The sequence below is a fragment of the Anas acuta genome, chromosome 22 (assembly GCF_963932015.1).
Source record: "Anas acuta chromosome 22, bAnaAcu1.1, whole genome shotgun sequence".
In the NCBI taxonomy this organism is placed as follows: Eukaryota; Metazoa; Chordata; class Aves; order Anseriformes; family Anatidae; genus Anas; species Anas acuta.
In genome coordinates this window covers 3,505,624-3,524,504 of record NC_089000.1, presented here as the reverse complement: position 1 = coordinate 3,524,504, position 18,881 = coordinate 3,505,624, and the positions used below count along the sequence as shown (strand labels likewise).

The 18,881-nt window shown below is 40.4% G+C and overlaps 2 protein-coding genes across 7 annotated transcripts in view; one reads left to right on the top strand and one right to left on the bottom strand.

Moving 5' to 3' along the window:
• MTOR (mechanistic target of rapamycin kinase) overlaps positions 1 to 18,881 on the bottom strand; it is a 65,294-nt gene that overhangs the window by 32,824 nt on the left and 13,589 nt on the right. For all 5 annotated transcript variants that reach the window (XM_068658785.1, XM_068658787.1, XM_068658788.1 and 2 more), the window contains 9 exons: positions 18,606 to 18,692; positions 17,851 to 18,018; positions 17,487 to 17,599; positions 16,918 to 17,080; positions 16,566 to 16,658; positions 15,736 to 15,882; positions 14,787 to 14,929; positions 13,564 to 13,726; positions 13,276 to 13,421 (listed from right to left, as the gene is read on the bottom strand). In XM_068658785.1, the coding sequence (XP_068514886.1) occupies positions 13,276 to 13,421; positions 13,564 to 13,726; positions 14,787 to 14,929; positions 15,736 to 15,882; positions 16,566 to 16,658; positions 16,918 to 17,080; positions 17,487 to 17,599; positions 17,851 to 18,018; positions 18,606 to 18,692 (1,223 nt within the window). The remainder of the gene's footprint in view (positions 1 to 13,275; positions 13,422 to 13,563; positions 13,727 to 14,786; positions 14,930 to 15,735; positions 15,883 to 16,565; positions 16,659 to 16,917; positions 17,081 to 17,486; positions 17,600 to 17,850; positions 18,019 to 18,605; positions 18,693 to 18,881) is intronic.
• ANGPTL7 (angiopoietin like 7) lies at positions 5,948 to 12,822 on the top strand. Of its 2 annotated transcripts, none has more exons than XM_068658797.1 (5): positions 5,948 to 6,668; positions 8,377 to 8,477; positions 8,813 to 9,007; positions 9,863 to 10,061; positions 11,299 to 12,822. In XM_068658797.1, the coding sequence occupies exons 1-5, from the start codon at positions 6,290 to 6,292 to the stop codon at positions 11,466 to 11,468; spliced, it is 1,044 nt and encodes a 347-aa protein (XP_068514898.1). In that variant the 5' UTR covers positions 5,948 to 6,289; the 3' UTR covers positions 11,469 to 12,822. The 2 variants fall into 2 exon arrangements, with proteins under 2 accessions (XP_068514898.1, XP_068514897.1); XM_068658796.1 differs by having other exon boundaries at positions 8,374 to 8,477.

Sequence of the window (18,881 nt, the reverse complement as noted above, 5' to 3'; positions counted from 1 at the left end):
CAAAAGAATATGCAATGGTTTGTGGATTAATTAAGTTCTGACTTTGTGGTTTTGTGGCTTTTCTGTTTGTTTTAACAGAGCTTGGATTTCTGCTTTTTCTCATCTGCGGGATGCAGTGTGCTCTGATCATTGGACACGTATTGACAGGTCCCCAAAATCACTGCTGCAGCAGCTGATAAATGTGTTTTTTAACAGACCCACAACTCTGCATACAAATTCTGATAGTGGGCCAGCGGACTGTACTTCTCTTGGAAAAGCATTTCCACGTGGAGCTCTGCTAATGCATTCAAAATCCGTTCAGAAATCATGCCATTCTGTGCTTCCCTCCCTCCCTTTCATCTCCCCACTGTTACAGCATTGCCCCTCTCCCAGCAGATACGATGAGGCCTGTGCTCAGGCAAAATCACGCAAAATTCTACAACATTTTAAAACCATTACAAAGCTGTTTTACAGATATTGTGCTAGGGACTGGACACTACAGAAAAGCATCCCTGCACATAAAAAAAAGCCCCAGAGGACTAATCCTCCAGCCAGGCAGAGTTTCCAGGGGAGTTTAGCCACAGTGCTGCTGCTGGAAGTCAGGGGGATATAGTTCTTTTTGTACCTGGAAAAAATTCCTACAGTCTTTTTGGATTAAAGGACAAGGTGGAAGCATTTTAGAAACAATGCTGCTGGCTAATCCAGCGGAGAGTAACTGAAGTGTTTGTTTACTGGGTGGTGTCCTTGCAGTTGTTCCTAATTCTGGATAATACAAAGTTTAATACTCAGGCGAAGATCAGTTCTTCATTAAGGGAAGAACAAATTAATCAGTTCATTTTTGTTTAGAAGCTAGAAGAAAAAAAACAAAAAAACAACTACCAACACCACACACTACCCACCAACATGATAGCTCAGCAGGAGGACGTAAAAGAAGATGACAATTCCCTTTCTTAGAAGTCTTTAGGTACAGGCCTGACAGGTCATATGTTACATAAGTCAACTTTCAGGAAAGGCTTAAGCTCCTCCGGCTTCTTCCCTTCAGCCAGTTCACAGCCCACCTCACTACCTGATCATCCAGACCACACTTCTTCAGTTTAGCTGCGAGGATGCTGTGGGAGATGGTGTCAAAGGCTTTACTGATATATAAATCTTGGGACAAAAGTCTTGAGCTATTTTAATAGCAGTGAAAGGTTATATGACCCTATTGTTTGACTATTAAGACATCAAATAAAAACGTAAGTTTTCAGCATTCACTTCTAAGCAAGAATCACAAAAAGAAGGACGTTATTTAAGGGAAACACACTCCTATTGCCTGTATATTTTAAAGGCTGTTTAAATAGAAACCAGACATGAACTGGGAACAAAAAACAATTTTACCAGCTTCAGCAGGAAAAACACTCAAATGATGGATTTTCTCCTTGATGAAATGCAGGCATGATGTCTAATGTTTACTAGAAATATTCTCTTTTGTACAATCCTGAGTGCTTTCCAGTCATCCATTATCTCTGAGGGTCTCTAACAGCATTCTGTCACTCAAAATATATTGAATCTTCAAGAGACTGAACACTTACACATCTTCCCTAAACATTTTTTTTTAAATAAAACCTTTTCAAGAGGTCCCAAGCCTATCTGTGAGACAACACACACATCTTCTATTTCAAAAAAGCATCTCAAAACTTATTAGAAGAACTTGATTTTTGCAATAAAGCAGCTTGTATGCAATGTCTGGACAAGTAGCCAAACTTCTTTTTCAGTCTCCCCAACTCCGTTTAAAATTAAACCTCTATCTCTCAGATTTTACCCACCTAAATTAAGCCTGTTTTTCCTTTTGAAATGTTGAGGGCTTGCTTCTGGGTTTAGAAGTGGAAGGCATTGATACAGTGTGGATACTTTGGGGAACAGATAATCCTCTGGCACAAGAAATCGGCTTTATAGGCTCTTTTCCCCAATTCTACAGTTTATTTGTGTTCAGGCATCCCTGAATTCTTGATTCAACAAACTTCAGAAAACAACCAAATGCTCCCTGTGTCATGTCCTGTACCTCCCAGCCCCCAACAATACAAAAACCAACATTGCCATCATGCCACTAAAAATTATTCCAATGCCAGGAACGAATAGATTTGAGAAAACACTGCCAGCAAAGAGCTGCTCAGTTGTGGTGACTGATTGCCTTGCAGACCAGGCTAGCCCCCACCTCACCTTTTCAACAAGAGTGCACCACATGCTCAGGGAAGGCAAAAAATAGCCAAGGAAGATATTTAGCTGAAAGAGGTGAAATGGAAAGAGTCTCTGTGTGTTGGTTATGCAAGAAAGGATCTACACGAACATGAAATAACACAAGTCATTGTAGGAAGTACATAGCTCGTTTCTTATCAAGTCCTTTCTCGTTTCACTGGTTCCAAAGTAACTTCAGGTGTTTATAATTAGCTGCAGTAGACTACAATTTTATTTGACTTTACTAGGGATTTAGTCATTAATGCAAAGCTTTAGCAAAGTGAATGATAGAACATTTATGAGTATCTCTAAAGAGGGAGGTAAACAGTTTCACGCTTCCTGGCTGTCTGGAAGGGAAAAGCAGGGTTTCGGAGAGCTTGGCAAAGCATGGACTTCTGAGGTCTGCCAGCAGAGAGCTGCTGAGGGTCTTTGCCATCTCAGCAAGCACCAGGAATGCTAGATTCGAAGCGTTTGCCGGATACATATTAAGGGTTTTGCAATGACTAGCTACCAAATAAACACCCATGGGGCACAGCTTTTCTTCTTCTTTCTCTTGGCTTCACATACACCTGCCAGAACAACTTCCCAGAGAAGGCAGTCATTTACACCCACCTCTAATTTAATCTGGCCCTCCGGGGCCAGATATCTAGTTCTAATTAAGTAATACTAATACACTTCTCTAATTAGGTAACGTCAACCAACATCATAGGCATAGGATACACGCTAACTGTGATGATGTTTAGACTTAATTCTCCCAACCACTTCAAACCAACAGCCTTAATGAAGTTAAAAAGGACCTGCCTAATATTCTTGACCTTGAGAGCTCATCTTTTTAGCTATCATGTAGCAGAGTATCGCTACCTACAAAATATAATGGAAGAAAAATAAGGCAATGAATTTCTGACTAGATTTCTCTATTAGTGCCAGGGGAAAGACAAAAGTAGGACGAAGACCTACTCAGCAACCAGGGAACTAGTTTCTCCCTAGATATGCCCACAGCTATGCCACTTTCCAAAATACAACTTGAATTCAGGATTCATTTATTTATTTTTTAATACACCAGTACACACCAGTGGAATCAATTCCTATAGATCATCAACTTCTACAGCTGATCTTATACGGCAATGACTTGCATGAATAGGTACTGCTGCCTAATAGACGGCTATTCTGTTCTCCACACAACAGGGAGAGATTCAAATACTAAAAGAAGTCAAATTCCATTAAGGCTGAAGTCTCTGCCAAGAGAGATGTCTGTCCAAGTCTCTCCTAATGCTTCCTCGAAAGTAATGACAGATATGAAGATTTATGCTCTTTTCCAGTCCTGCATAATGTTCTCTGTAAGGTGTAACAGCACACAAAATGATAGAGCAAATAAGTATATCTTTTTTAAAACAGGCAAATCAAAGTATGCAGGAGAAAGATATCTTGCATTAGGATACACTATTCAGGGGCTAAATCTGCAATAAAACCCTGTCTGACTCATTTTCAATTAAATAGTTTAGAGTGGGGATTCAGAAGCCTTTCTGCACCGTTTTGTAACATCTGGATGCAACAAGGAGCTTGCCTGGATGCTTGGTACTTCCAAAACTCAAATCAAGAGGGAATGCAAGGACAGTGGCTACCCTTTTCTAGATTTGCCCCTCATGATGTGAGCATGCGTGTGGGGAAATTCGGACTGCACAAAACAAAGAAGAGTTTTGGTAAGCTAGAGAAGCAGCAGAGAGAATCGGAGTACTATTGTAATACGATGGGGGTGTTAGCAGGGTGACTACTTGGGGTGGGGTAGCCAAAGTCTGGCTTGTCCTGCTCTTTGTTCCAGCTTCCACAAAAACATGTTTCTCATCACAGGCAGCCTGAGAAGAATTTGCCCCTGGGAATGACAGAAGCTCCAGCTGGAAGAGGGCTCAGACAGGATTAGAGGCAGAACAAAAAGGTCATGCTTTTGTCCGTGCACAGTGGCACTTTCTGGTCTGAAGGAGTAAAGCAATTTTGCTATGGAAGGCTTCTGGAATGCCCACGACAAGAATGTGACTAAAGCCAACCGTCTGCTCTAAGTAGATGCGTTCTCAGTACTTTAATGAAATTCTACTTACATATATCTCTCTCTGGTGATACCTCAGGTCACCGACAGCACACGGTAGCCCCACCAGCTGATACTACAGACTAAAGGGTTTCTGCCTGAAGTACAGCACACTGGCAGTCACCCACAACAAACCTCGAGACACCCATGCTGCTTTAGAGATCTCTAATTCTGATCCCCTCCAGAGGATCCTCTCTTCTTCCTCTTAGAAAGGAGTCAAGGTTACACAACATTTGTATTTGTGTTCCACCCCTCCAGTACTTTGATGCTTTTATCCTCCCAAATCTTTGCACCCAGGGGAAGGGGGAACAGGCTCATTTCTGTTCCACAGAAAAGCCATTTGCCAGCTGTGGTGCAACTCAGAGGCGAAACAAAAAAAATCTAGCAACAAGTATAACAAAGCTACAAAGGAAGAGGAACTGCATCAACTAGATGATGTTTCCCATTTCTCTAAAAAAGAGAATGGGAGATCAGCAATGCTTAATTAAGCAATCTTAATTAAGCAGAAATCCTGCAGCCGCTTTGGACAAGCAAAAAAAATCTAGATGGCAAAATACATCTGGTGCGTTTGTTCTCTTTTTCTTTGTAAAAGGAGCAAGATTAGCTTTACTTTGTTTTCGCGGACACCAAGAAGCTTTCACGGCATTTACCCCTTCACTGCATCTTATCTGCCAGTTGTCACAATCAGAAGCTTTGTGAGGAGATACAAGAACCCACATGCACTGCAATTGCAGAACAGCCCAGCTGCGGACAAACAACACATCCACAAGGATCTAAAACAAAAGCTGTAGACCTTTTGCAAAAGGCTGCACCCATTGAAGAAGTTTTTCTACTTCAGACAGCTATACTCAACTTTTTAACTGTTCAAGGATATAAAAGCAGAGATGGGAACTCTCTGTATCTCTGTCAGCTGATGTTTGACCTATACTCTGAATGTCTAAAGATTCAGTAATTCTTTAGACTTTACGTAGCCATGGGCATTTTAATTACCCACAGATGATCTTCCTCTCTTAAAATTGTGTTAATAAACTAGCCTCCAGTACACTGGAGTTAGACTAATTGGTTCCTGTAAAAAAAAAAAAAAAAAAAAAAAAAGGCAAAAAAAAACCCACAACCATCTCCTGTCAATTTGAATCACTGTCTATCACATTAATGTCCTCTTGCTTGTCCACTATGGGTAAACTGAAGCATGGGTTTTGATTTCCCTATTTTGCAGACTTCTGTGCACTCCACCCTTAGATATCCCCTCTCTGGTAAGACCAGCACTGAATTCCACAAAACAAGTACTTCAGAAACAGTGTCCAGAGAGAGGAGGATTAGATGCTAAACTGGTGAATTTGTTAAAATATTCCCTAAATTAAGAAATATTGCAGGAATATTGCATAGAGTTATTACCCCCCACACAATTTCTGGGCAATACGTTAGTAGGACTTGTTGCAGCTAGGGGTACCTGCTAGGGAGCTACCTTCCTTGAACTTTTTAAAACTCATGTTGTTTGGACAGACTTTTCACGTTCTGGACCTCTAAGGCTCTTATGTTAGTGTAGTGCCAGAGTTAGTCACCAAGAGGGCTACAATCCAATAGGCAATAATTACTGGAAAGTTTCCTCATTTCCTGTCCCTCTTCCACACCCCTTTGGGACAGAGCTGAGTGAAGTCTTGCCGGCTCTCCCCAACCTTTCTGGGCTGAAACCTGTTCCAATTTCACTCTGTAAACACCTGATATGAACAGATGAACTGGGAGGAGACAGAAAGTTCCACATAGCTCCAGGGGAGTGGAAGTAAACAGAAAAATAGTATTTAAGATGCTCAGAGACAAACTTCTGAAGTGCACAGACTCTGACAGGAGGGGTCTGAAAAAAGGCTGCTTCTTCAGGCTCCACCTTCAGAGACTCACTTCATTGGAAGAAAGCTAGGTACCAGCCTGCTGTGGCACTTGCTGAAACTTTCATACCTACCCCAGCTGCATTCAGACGACTCGCAGTCAGCTGGAACTTTTCTGTTACTGTAAGCAAAAATGCCAGGAAGATCGACTGCTCAGCTGGCATGGCTCTGCATTATCACCGTGTCTGTGATGATCTATCCAGCACTGCTGCAAAAGCCTCCCAAAAGGAGGACGATCAATGGGAATTCACAGTCCAAGATGACAGGCTGCTGTGATGAGATTAAAGAGCTCAAGTTGCAAGTAGCCAACCTGAGCAGAATGCTGCAGGAGCTGAGCAAGAAGCAGGAAGGTGACTGGGTGAATGTGGTCATGCAAGTGATGGAGCTGGAAGGAAGCACCAAGCGGATGGAGTCCCGCCTCGTTGATGCTGAGAGCAAATACTCTGAAATGAACAACCAGATAGATATCATGCAACTCCAGGCAGCTCAGACGGTCACACAAACTTCAGCTGGTAAGGAGGGAGACTCCAAGCTCCCAAGATGCAACTCTTAATGCAAAAAATTAAATAATAATTAGTTCTTAATGCTAGCATGTCCCACTAATGTGATTATCAAGTATGCGTTCTGAATATTTCTGCTTAAAGTACTTCCATAGGCAGGTGATCCTGAGGAAAAGCAATTCAACTTCATGTCAGATGTCCAAAGATCCAGCTATATTTTATTACCTGTATGTCTGTTATCAGGGAGTGAAAAAAATGAGGATAATGTGCTAACACAGTGATGAACTTGGTCTAATACCTCATTTTCTGAGCACTGAAGTACCACTCCAAGAAAGGGAGCTGCCTTTGTCAGGGAATGGCTCTGTCAGTAATATCCTTTGAGCTCACAGTGCTGATAAGGGGACCTAAAACAATTAGAAATGATCTCTAAGTATCACTGTAGATTTGTAATTACGTCTTTATGATTATCTCTGAGCCAGAGTAAAAGAGTGATCCATTATTTGAATAATTCTCAAAAATCCAATGGTAGAGATGATGCAAGCTGCGATACAAGCCTAGCCAAAATACATTTAAATTGTTCAAAAATTCTCTCTTCCCTGGGGGAAGATTTTATTGCACACAGTGATTGCACAGGCCTGTAATAAATGTGGAATGCAGGTGCATTCTGTAGCTCACATACCTGTAAAAAAACTTCTAGGTTTTATTGGCTTTTCTTTTAAAAGGAAATTAATTTCAACAAGATTAAAACTTCTTTAAAAAAATTGCTGTCGTCTGGGATGAGTGCATTTGCAAAAAAAAAATATAATTTAGATTATTTTTTTAATGCAAAGAAAAAAACTTCTAAATCTATTCACTACATTCTGCTTGCAAGAAGTTCCATTTGGTTAGTTTTGACACACCACTCGCTGTTTACAGTAGGTCTTAAAGATTTTACCATGAATGAATCTCATTGGAGCTGTAGTAAAGGTATGGAAAAAATAACACAGAAGAAACTGGCCCAGAAGGTACTTAAACAGACATGTCTCACTCCATCCACCAAGTAAGAGACGTTTAGTCTGTACTAAATTGAAAACTGTCAGAATGGATAAAGCCCTGCTTCACCTAGTTTATCTTCCTCAGAAGAATACCTGTGCACATCACCAGCTTCAAGTCAGCTCCTGCACAGGAAGGAAAGGAGGCTTGCAGAGACTGACTGCAACTTAAAAGTCACTGCCTCAGTCACAGGCTCTGGTACAAAAACTGCTAAGTTAATATGCCTCATCCACAAACTCAGCTAACCTGTCCAAGCACACAATCAAAACAGGCACCTGGCAGCAGGCCTATCCATTCTACCGGATAAGTCTTTATTTTTTGGGGGTGGTTGGGCAGGGGGAGGACTGACAGACAACAGGACAGCAAATAAATACCTTCTTACCTTCCAAGACACACGCACATGCAATATGAAAAGAAAACTAAGATCTCTCTTTGGATAGGAGAGGTAAAATAAAAAATAGTACACACACACCAAACAAACACATCACTTGAGATCCCAGTGCTCTCGCCTCTCGTTCTAATGCATGCATCGATCAAAAATAAAGCATTTCAGGAAGACAGACTTGCAGGAAGTCTTTTTCTCTTAATTACTCCTTGTACTAAAACTAAGCATTACAGAAACCGTACATATAGTAGGGGGGTTATTCTTGCTGTTCAGATTCTTACTTTCTGGTTCCGATTCAAGTAGATGCTGTCTATGACTGCTCGTCACTTTATCAGAGGAACTACCGAATCTCTGGGGTTTACAAGCTACCTCCTGATGAATTTCTGGGGAGTCCAGAGCTGGAGGTAAGGATGTCAAGTCCACACTGTATATTGCATGTCTTTTGAAATATAATCAAAAAAACCCTTATCTACTACAGAAAGGAAGAGAGCATGAGTTATGATGCCCTGCACTTTGAACCACCATCTTTATGTAGGCAAATTTGGAAGGGACGTAGTTTTGAGTAGGAAAAATGGAAAAAGTTCAGATAGCAGAATTTTTCTTCTTGTTAAAAAGCTTTTAAACAAAACAGAAAGTTCTTCAACTTGTGAAATCTAGAACAGCACTGCTTCTTGTCTCGTTTCAGAAGAAATTAAGATTTCTAAGCCTACTGGTAAGCACTACATTTTCCCTGTTCTAGGTGTTTTGTGACATGGAGACAGATGGAGGTGGCTGGACTATCATCCAAAGACGTAAAGTTGGTTTGACATCCTTCAATAGGGACTGGAAACAATACAAGGAAGGATTTGGCAATATTCGGGGAGATTTTTGGCTAGGAAATGAAAACATCTACCGACTTTCAAGACGGCCCACTGTTCTGCGAGTGGAGTTGGAGGTAATTAATTAGCTCTCAGTCTCAGCAGCCAAAGAAGTGTTTCTTTTCTTTCTTTATGAAGTGATTCTTTTGTAGCAGATACCATCTCCTATCTCTATAGAAGGTCCAAGGAATCTTTATGCTTTAATTATAGGAGAAGGAGGTAGGAGGGACCTAGTAACAGATTCAAGGACAAGGCAGAATTATGTTCTCCAGCAAGCAAAGTCATTAGTACAGCCTTCAGTCTCCATACAGACTGTGTCTTCAGGAATGTATGAGCTCTAGAGAATCCTGCAGAATCCACTGCAGACAGAAATCTACCTGCTGACCACCTCAGATTTAAAGATTCACTTAGGTATTTGATAAAGATTTAAAGGCTGAGTCATCTCCTTTTGCAGCACTTCTTTTCAGTCTGTATACGAGGGATTGCACTGTATTACCCCCCAAAATTTCTACAGTCTAATAATGGCTTGGTTTTGACTTGGACTAGCTTACGGCTGGCACAATAACTTTGAAGGATAGGCCATGTACAAGGGAAAAGATGAGCTCAAAATCTAGAAGTTGCTCTTTCATAGAGAACAAAGTGACTTGAGGCAGCACACTATCAAACAAGGGTGTTAAATGTACGAGGTGCACACTAGGTTTCCATACATCTTATTTATTATCAGTGCAGAGAAGACTTGGAAATATGAGGCTTGGCTCAGGGAAGTTTCTTTATCTTAGCAGAGAAGTTTCAGCAGTGCGTTCCTGCTGATAGAAAAGGTGCATAAAAAACCTAGGACTGAGAAATGACATGCAACGTGTGCTGTATATCACTAGACTGTGGAATATTTTCAAACCTATTCTAAGGCCTATTTCCTCACTGTTCTGTGACAGGACTGGGAAGGTAACATACGCTATGCGCAGTACAAGCAATTCACCCTGAGCAATGAATTAAACAGCTACCGTCTGTTTGTGGGGAACTACACCGGCAACACAGGGCGTGACTCCCTCAGGTACCACAACAACACAGCCTTCAGCACAAAGGACAAGGATAACGACAAGTGTGTGGATGACTGTGCCCAGTTCCGTAAAGGTAAAGCACCCAAATGCCTTCCTGGCCTCAGCAAGCTGCCTGGGTAATTTGCTGAGCGTACAGGACTCTTGCAAAATACCTAGCACCTAGATGGCAAAATCAAGGGAAGGGTATTCCAGAACTGGTCACATGCTTGTCAGTTACACGTGAGATCCGGCTGTTAAAGCTCATTTAGGAAATTAGGAGGAATTTAGGAGGAAATTCTTCACTCAGGGGGTGGTGAGGCACTGGACCAGGTTGCCCAGAGAAGCTGTGGATGCCCCATCCCTGATGGTGTTCAAAACCACATTGGATGAGGCCCTGGGCAGCCTGATCTAGTGGGTGGCATCCCTGCCCATGGTATGGGGGTTGGAACTAGGTGATCTTTAAGGTCCTTTCCAACCTAAGCTATTCTATGATTCTGTGATATGATCCTATGATTTAAGCACAGCCAGCCTGTATGTTATAAACATCAGTGCTCTTTGAATGATTTAGTGCCCGCTCTCACATCCACATACTGTTAGCCAGCCTATTACTGGCTTACTTGCCAGACTATCTCAGATGTTGGCGCAATTCAATGATGTAGGAAATTGTTTCAGTATATCTAAAAGGGTTTTTGTTTTTAAATATTTTAATGAAGTTTCAAGTATTAGGGACTTGTAAATACTCTCCTGGGGAGCTATGCCCATCTCAAGGTTCAACCTGAATTCTAATCTCTATTCCTACTCTATTAAAAACCTCTCAGGAAGTTACACTCTTCATTGGATCTGTTATCTTCATCTTTGTGACAGACCTCATATAACTTTCTCCGTTGCACCTTACACTTTAAAATTTTCTGTTCCACCCCTGTCTGACACACAAATAAAACTGTTGATATCTATCCCAAAATAATGCAGCTTAGTGACAGTCCAGAAATCTTCTAGTGGCCTTAATGTGACCATACTAAGAAGCCAAATTTATTTCCTATGCTAACTTTCAGAGTCAGAGACAGAAACATGGCAAGGAAATATTTTAAGAGGAACAATCAACTAAATGAAAAGCTAATGAACTAATTTAACTGTTTGACTGTAAAGCCTCTATGTACTCAGTATTTATGTTAAGTTTTCCATTTACCTGTATTAGGGCCACAGACTGAGAATTAAATATGCACTCTGGACACTTTCCTTAGCAAACAGCAATAATTCGTGTTATTAATAGAAAACATACCTGTTCTAAATAAATGGCTCACCTGGAATCTGTTAATTTGTTTTCTGCAAAGGTGGATATTGGTACAACTGCTGCACGGATTCCAATCTGAATGGGGTTTACTACCGCAAAGGAGAACACACCAAAAACATGGATGGTATCACCTGGTACGGGTGGCATGGATCAACCTATTCCCTAAAAAGGGTTGAGATGAAGATCCGACCAGAAGATTTCAAGCCATAGAAGAAAGCAATATTTGATCATACAGCTAAGTGATGCCACTACCAAGAAGGTGGGCAGCTGTCAACATGAAACCCACCATATAATTGTCCACTTCATCTGTGCAACAACTACAAACTATGTACACACACAGTCACTGAGGAACACTAAACACCAGACAGTCACTAGTGTTATCAGGGCTCAAACTTATCTCATCCTCTTAAGACCCTCCAAAGGGATAAATACTGTGTTATAATAGTTTAGGACAAAATGTAAAATACCTCCCGCACTTACAGCACCTTCAGAAAACTTACCGGTGTTCTCACTAGCACTGCAGCTAGTGGATTGCATTAACCAGCTACACAAGGATTGCAAAAAGAAAGCCTCCTTGTTCCCATTCCATTAGTGTCTAGAATAAACATTGCTGAGTAACTCCTTTCAAGAGGGACCGAAATCACAAAAATGGCAGTGGTTTCTAGAGAAAGGAATCACCAATGAGAATTGTCCTTGATGTCCTTTCTTTAGCATATGGTAAATGGCTTACATTCCCACAGAGGAAAAAAATTAAGATAAAAAACTTTGGATAAACTAATATTGCACAGGTTCTCTCCTGACGTGTTACTGCCATCTCCAGCTACTGTCTCAAATAAGTCCTCACAGAGGGCTGCATTCAGCAGGCAGAACTGCGGAGGAAGGACTTTTCTCTGCAATACTTATTCCTGTTCAGAGATCGCCTAAAGCCTGACAACTGAAATGCAGCTTCCTGGGCTGCCATCAAATTATGTTCATGTTAGAACACAGGTGTGCTATATGTCAGTTAGGACAAGGAGAACAGTAAGTTAGCCAGGAAAATCCCAAACCCAACCAACAACCTCAACTCAAACTCAACACTTAAAACCAATGTTTCCAAAAAGCAAAACACTACTACACACCAGAAGTTATTAAATCATATGCTAATATACCAGACTGAGAAATAATAAAATCTGTTCTGTATATTACCCAATTAAAAGTTAAGAGATTTCACGTTGTAAATCAGTATGTTGTTTCTCCCTTATATAACACAGTGCTGCAAATAATATTTAAAAAACAAAGACTCCTCCCATAGCTATACTGTTGATTGAATACGTTGGAAAAGATAGTTATGGTTAATATTTTTATTCACCTTACAGAGGACTTGAGTCTAATTTAAATTGTTCAGTCTTGTGTGAAATGGGAGATAGTGTCTCGGGAACTGCTTTATGTACGTTTGACTATTAATACTGTAAATTTCAACTGCATGGAACTATAGTTGGAACTACTTTAACCGTGGTCTATAAAGTGGATTTTAAAAACTTCTAAACTTTTTAATTTCTAATAAAAAATTGTCTTTCATTTTTAACCCTGACTTACTTCAAGTCTTTGCTCCTTAACTTGCTTTTTGATACAGAGGTAACAGCTGTACAACTGACTGATACTAGTAAAGGGAACACACTGAATTCTGTGTTTTTCCTCAGAAATGTAACGGGGTACCAAGGATGAAAGAATATGGAAGAGGAGAAAACAAAACAAAAAACAAGAAAGCGCAACTCCAAGAAATTAGAACCTGAAGGGTGAGGGGTGGAAATCAGAAAACTTCCCCATCCTTTCCACTTCCTGTGGCTTCTACTGGAATTTTAATCACATAGTAAAAGGGCAGAACTTAGCAGCTAGGAGCATGCAAGCAAAGTTGGTGAGCCTACAACAGAGTCTTGTGGCAGAAAATGAAATCCTAAGAATTATCTAGATTCATCCTGATGGTATCCTAAACTGGGTACTGATATGAAAACAGAAACCTCATCAGTTGTGGTCCTACCTGATAAGAGACTCTAGAATGGCTGGGGTGGGACCCTTTTGAAATTCCAGCTCCTTGTAGTGAAGGGCCTTGGCATATGCTCGACATTTTGCTGCTCTTTCACCCAAGAGGACAATGCCATTATCATCTCTCAGAGGCAATGGACCCTGGGTAAAAGCACAAATATCAAAAGCAAACTGAGTATGAGAGAGAGGGAAGTATACATGAACTCTTCACACCCTTTCCATATACTAGATACCAGCCAGCTAGCCAGAATTAGAAAAAAGAGTTGCCTGACAGCATCTCTACCTTGTCGCTGTGCTCCATGAATTCTGCCAAGTTCAGCAACGTCTGAGTAACCTCTGCAATGTCCTGAGAAGTCAGGGCCAGTTCAATGCTTCGGATCAACTCATCCTGCTGGTCTTCATTCAATTCAGACCAGCATGAAACAAAAGCAGCATTGAAAAGATCTCTGAAAAGGAAAACAAAAAGAGCAAGAGGTAGGGCTGAGAAAGTATATTTGACAGGGGACTTGCCCGTTTACTCAGAGAAAACTACCTACAAAATACATACATCTCTCTACCTGCGATACATAGTGGTTAGCTTTTACAAAAGCTAACTTCTGCACCAAATACTGCATTTTAAGAATACATAATAGGACGAGACACTACCATAGTACAACGTTGTACTATAATATGCTAGCAATTGTTTTACATTAGGACAGACTCTCCAGAGCAGCACTGAACAGGATGATTGGTCATTTCTCTGGACACACACACAGACACACACTTTCAGAGCTCACTAGAGGACCGCAATAGCTGGAGACTGTATTTGTGGCAAAGCTTGAGAAGAGACAAGGCAGGATGATGAAAAAAACAGAAAGTTAGAGCCCTTGTCACTGCTAACACTCTGAAAAAATACTGTGAAATGGGTTTGAGATGCATTTGTAAATATGCATTGAGGACACTAGCATTACTTCTGCCTCCCTAGGAAGTGCTGACCTTTCATCACGTTGTCTCTTCTTCTATTTTGTAAGTGATAAAGCTTACATTAAGACAAAATTAAACCAGGGATGAACAGCAGTAGTCAGATTCTTATGCACTTAGATGACAAGGCTATGCCATCATGCAGAGATACACAAGCAACTCCTTACAGCAACATTAAGTTTCGCCAGATACTGGTTGCAAAAGAAATAAAGCCCAGCAGCTTATTCCCTTCAGAAGAATTTTTATCCACCCACAGCAGATCCTTGAAGCTATTTCATACTCTGCTGTTTTTCCAACTTTGCTTTTATGTGCCTTATGTTATTTCTCAACTAATATGAAGAATTCCACTGAAAGATTTTGTGCATATCATGGAGCTGCCAATTGTGAAGGCTGGAAATAAAATCAAGTTGCCAACTATTTGATTTGTCCCAAAGCAGGATCTATCCCTATTTATGGAACCTAACAGCTTTTAAGTAACTTTCTCCTTACGATCTCTGGCTTGCATCTGTAATTTCAAGTGATCTGAAAAACACGTAAATACTCTACCGAGCCATGGGATTATACGCCTGAGCCAGGGCCCAGCATGAGCGCAAGGACGGTGAGGAGGAATCTTTGAGCAGCTCCAAACTCAGTCTTCTTAACCACTCTAACCAGTCATCTTTGGAGACTCTTCTTGCTGCTCCCCAGGCCTGAAGTATAAAGCAAGACAATTTAACTTCAAATGAAGCACAATCCAAAAGCAGAAGAAATCCATCACCAGGCAGAATTACTTCTTCATAGCTCCAAATCACATTTCTGAAATTCCCTTTTCAATTCCCTGAAATCCATTTACCTTGTCCAAATCATTTGCAGTTGTTCAGTCTAATTTCTAAGAAATCTTCCCTAAATGTATTCCTGTCATGACAAATATTTAACATGAATAATTCTTTCCCTACAAAAATACATCAAGAGATGAAACCACTGTTGAAAGATCAGCTTAAAAATACTTAATGCATTTCGAATTACATTTCTAAATCCAGCATTTTCAAACTAATCCATCCTGTTATTGCACCGAGTGCTGCATACATTTACTGTTGAAAGTAGCTTAGCTATTAAGATCTATGCTGGCTTGAAGAGAATATAAGAGAAGATATAAAAGAAGTGATTTAATGAAAAGAGGCAGGGGCTCTGAAATAATGTGTCTAGAAGCTATAGATGATTCTTTGTAATCAAGGAAGCCTTGTTCATACTTCCCATATAGAGAAAGTGTCAGGATTACTTCATGGTTGTTAATAGCCTGGCAATTCAACTGCTCCTATCTTTTACGTTGCTTAGAACCTTCTGATTTTAAAGAGAGTCTCAGACACTACTTTGACCTTAGTTCTTGTCCAGAACTAGCAACAGAAAAGAGATGTAAACAAACGTTGTTTAGATGCACTGGACAAACTCCTCAGTTGAGACACAATAGGTCCTCCCTTCAGTGCCAAACTCCTGCTGTGCAGAGCTGAACTTCTACCTTCTGCAAGTTGATGGTGCTAACGTGTAGTTTCTTCATTGGACCTGTTTCCACTGGACCACTGGCCAAGGTTTCTCCCTGGTTGCTTCTTAACATCCGGTGCTGATAAATCAGTGGATCCTCCTCTTCATCAGCTAGAGTATAACCCTACAATAAAATGGTTTACAACTAAAATCACACCCATGCACATAAAAGCAATTTTCTACAAGCCAAATGGATGATAAAGTCAGTGCACTATCTAATCTTACAGCTCAAGTTGTGATGCAAACAACTGTGATTCATAATGATTATTACAGCTTATAAACCAGTGAACTCAAATGATAGTCCCTTTCCATTTAAGATAACTTAATAAGTATTAGCTCCTAGTATTAAAGGACAGAAAATAAGCACTCTTTCCTATTTATCTTGCTCCTAGGTCTGGGACAGCAGCATGCTGCTTGTCCTATACTAATCAAATTACAAAGCAACTACTGGGTTTTTACAGCCCTATTACAGAAAAGGAGACATTGTTACCTTAGTATTAAATCCTGGCACTTGTGGAAACAGTTCAGGAAATCCACATTTAAAAACAACCAAGAGAAAAAGTAATGACACTGGTTGCAAGCGCAAGTTCATGCCTAGAACTTGCAGTGATTTTTCTATAGGAAGTAATTGATACCAGCTGACATCAGTTTTCCCGTTGTAATCTCAAGTATGGCTCTGTAAGGATATTTTAACACATACAGCAACAACTATTGTTCATCTTATGAGTAACTTGAAGCAAAGCCTCCCTTCACTACAGCTACATCAGTTTCAACATGAAAACATTCCCAAAGTATCCTTATGCTCACCTTTACAATCCTGCAGATAAGAACATCATAGCGTTGATGGTTAATTCTGTGTCGCACCAGAACTTTGTTCACCATCGGGATAAAAATCTGGTACTGTACAGGGGAATGCATCAAAAGCTGGGTTACTCAGTCTCACCAAGAACAGTAAACGTCTACCTTTCACTGATCTTATAAGAAACCAATTCTGAAGGTCTGATTTCAGTAACTCCTGATTCCAGAACCAACTAAGAGTAGGAAAGCGTGTTTTCTTTAAAAATCCAGAATGAGTGTACTACAAACAATCAACTTTAAGTTCTTGGTCTTTGAGACAATTACTGCCTCTATAAGCTTGCAAGCCTTAGAAGAACATTACCTTCTTTCCCAACTGAAATACCAAAGAGGAGAGTGTGTCCATTGCAGTTGTTCGTAGCTCTGGGCTCTGATCTAGTGTTCGCACAATGGGATGAATAATCCGTGAAGCATAATCAGTAAAATCCAGGGACTCTGTCAAGCGGTCCACTGTTTCTAGAGCAGCTCTAAGGTCAGAGCAGAAAGAAGGGAAGACTTCTAATCTCTCACAGTACAAGAGAAACAATGTTAAAATATTAGTGATTCATTCTCAGACTTCCTAGCCATCAACAGTAATAGCAAAAACATGTCACCAAAATCATGAATGCAGCTATCACTTGCAGGACAGCTTGCAAGTTGCAGAGACTAAAATTCTGGCAGGTGAGAAACAGAAAAATACTGTCTATACCCAAGTAAAGTAATAACAGTGCTGTGATGCCCAACTGAGAATAACCTTCCATAATGAGTTAACACAGAGAAAACCTGTGGAAGAAACTAGGCAGTAATTCATTTACACATGGCCAGGACAACTACTGAGGAACCTGAATATCACAGGTAAAAAAAAAAAAAGTCTGCAGAGCTACTAACACTTACTTGCGAGCCACTACTGGGACGTCTGGGGCATCAAATAGCTTTACAATGGGAGGTAGTAACAAATGAAGGTAGTCATCCAGGTTAGCTCCAAAGAGCTGGATTGCATTCAGTAGCTGGAGGGAAAAATGACCCAATGTGACCCAGAGTCAGGAAAGATGCATTTTAAGTAAATCAGTATCCAGTGAAAAGTTGTTTTGACCCTGCACTTTAAACACATTATCGTCTGTGTCATTTCACCCTAAGCTGAACTGCATCCTGCTTGCAACACACCAGCAGTAGAAGCCTTTCTGGAATAAGGCACATAGCCTGCACCTGCCTTAGCAATACCCCAAATCAACCCAGCTAGCTGCAGCTTCCCACTCACCTTGACAGAGACAATACGACTCTGACTATTGTCATGCATGAAGACCCGTAACATGTGAGGAATGAGCTGAGGCAGATAGAGTTTGAACTCGCCTCCTAGAGCCACCACAATTTGCTCGATAAGTAGGATAATTGTGCTCTGTATGGAGTTGTTCATGACCCAGAAGTCCTACAGAAGAAAAAGAAATAAACAAACAAACAAAGTGGTTCTCTTTCAGCTGAGCTGTACCAGTTGCAAGAAAAGCAGCTTGTAGAAGACAGTATCTAGTTAAATTCAGTCTTGCAGGGAGGAACTATACTTCTCTTACAGTTATATAAGTGGGTGGTTCTGGTTTGTTTTAAAAACATTTGGTGCCTCTCCAGTATGTTTAGAGCTGTTAAAAACAACCTCTAGGCAATAGATTTTTCCTGACCTCTAAGTGTTTGCAAACAGTACATGAAAATGAAATGAAATGCCATCTATTTATGAACTCCAAACACCTCTTGTTAAAACTATGTATTATAAAGTACTAAATACAAAAACCACAAGAACTCTAAAGAATTCAGGCACTTGCAAATCCCAGGAGCTGCTCTTATTGCCGTTACTCAAAATAATATACATTATTTTTCCAAATAGATGTTATTTCAAAATGCAATTATTGCTTCAAATAAACGGAATTTGTGCTTAACTTATGAAGGAATTGATGCATTTGACAATGACAGAAGCTCTATCCACCTTTTCTGATAGTGAAACATTGGCTTAAAAATTGTACTCACTCTCATGAGGGTGACAATTTCATCCATATAGGGCCGAATATGACTTCTCACAAAGGACACTAACATCCCTAGTTGCTGGAACAGGAACTGGAAGGAAAAAATGGGCAACAATCAATGTAGTTATTTAAACATCAGAGAAACTCTGGGTGAACTGTGTTTCACAAGCAAATTGCAAGCTCAGTTAACGAACAAACAGCATGCAAAGCTTCTATATGCTCAAAATCTGGGGCTAAATTCTTAGCAGCTTCATCTCAGGGGTAATTTTATTATTATTTA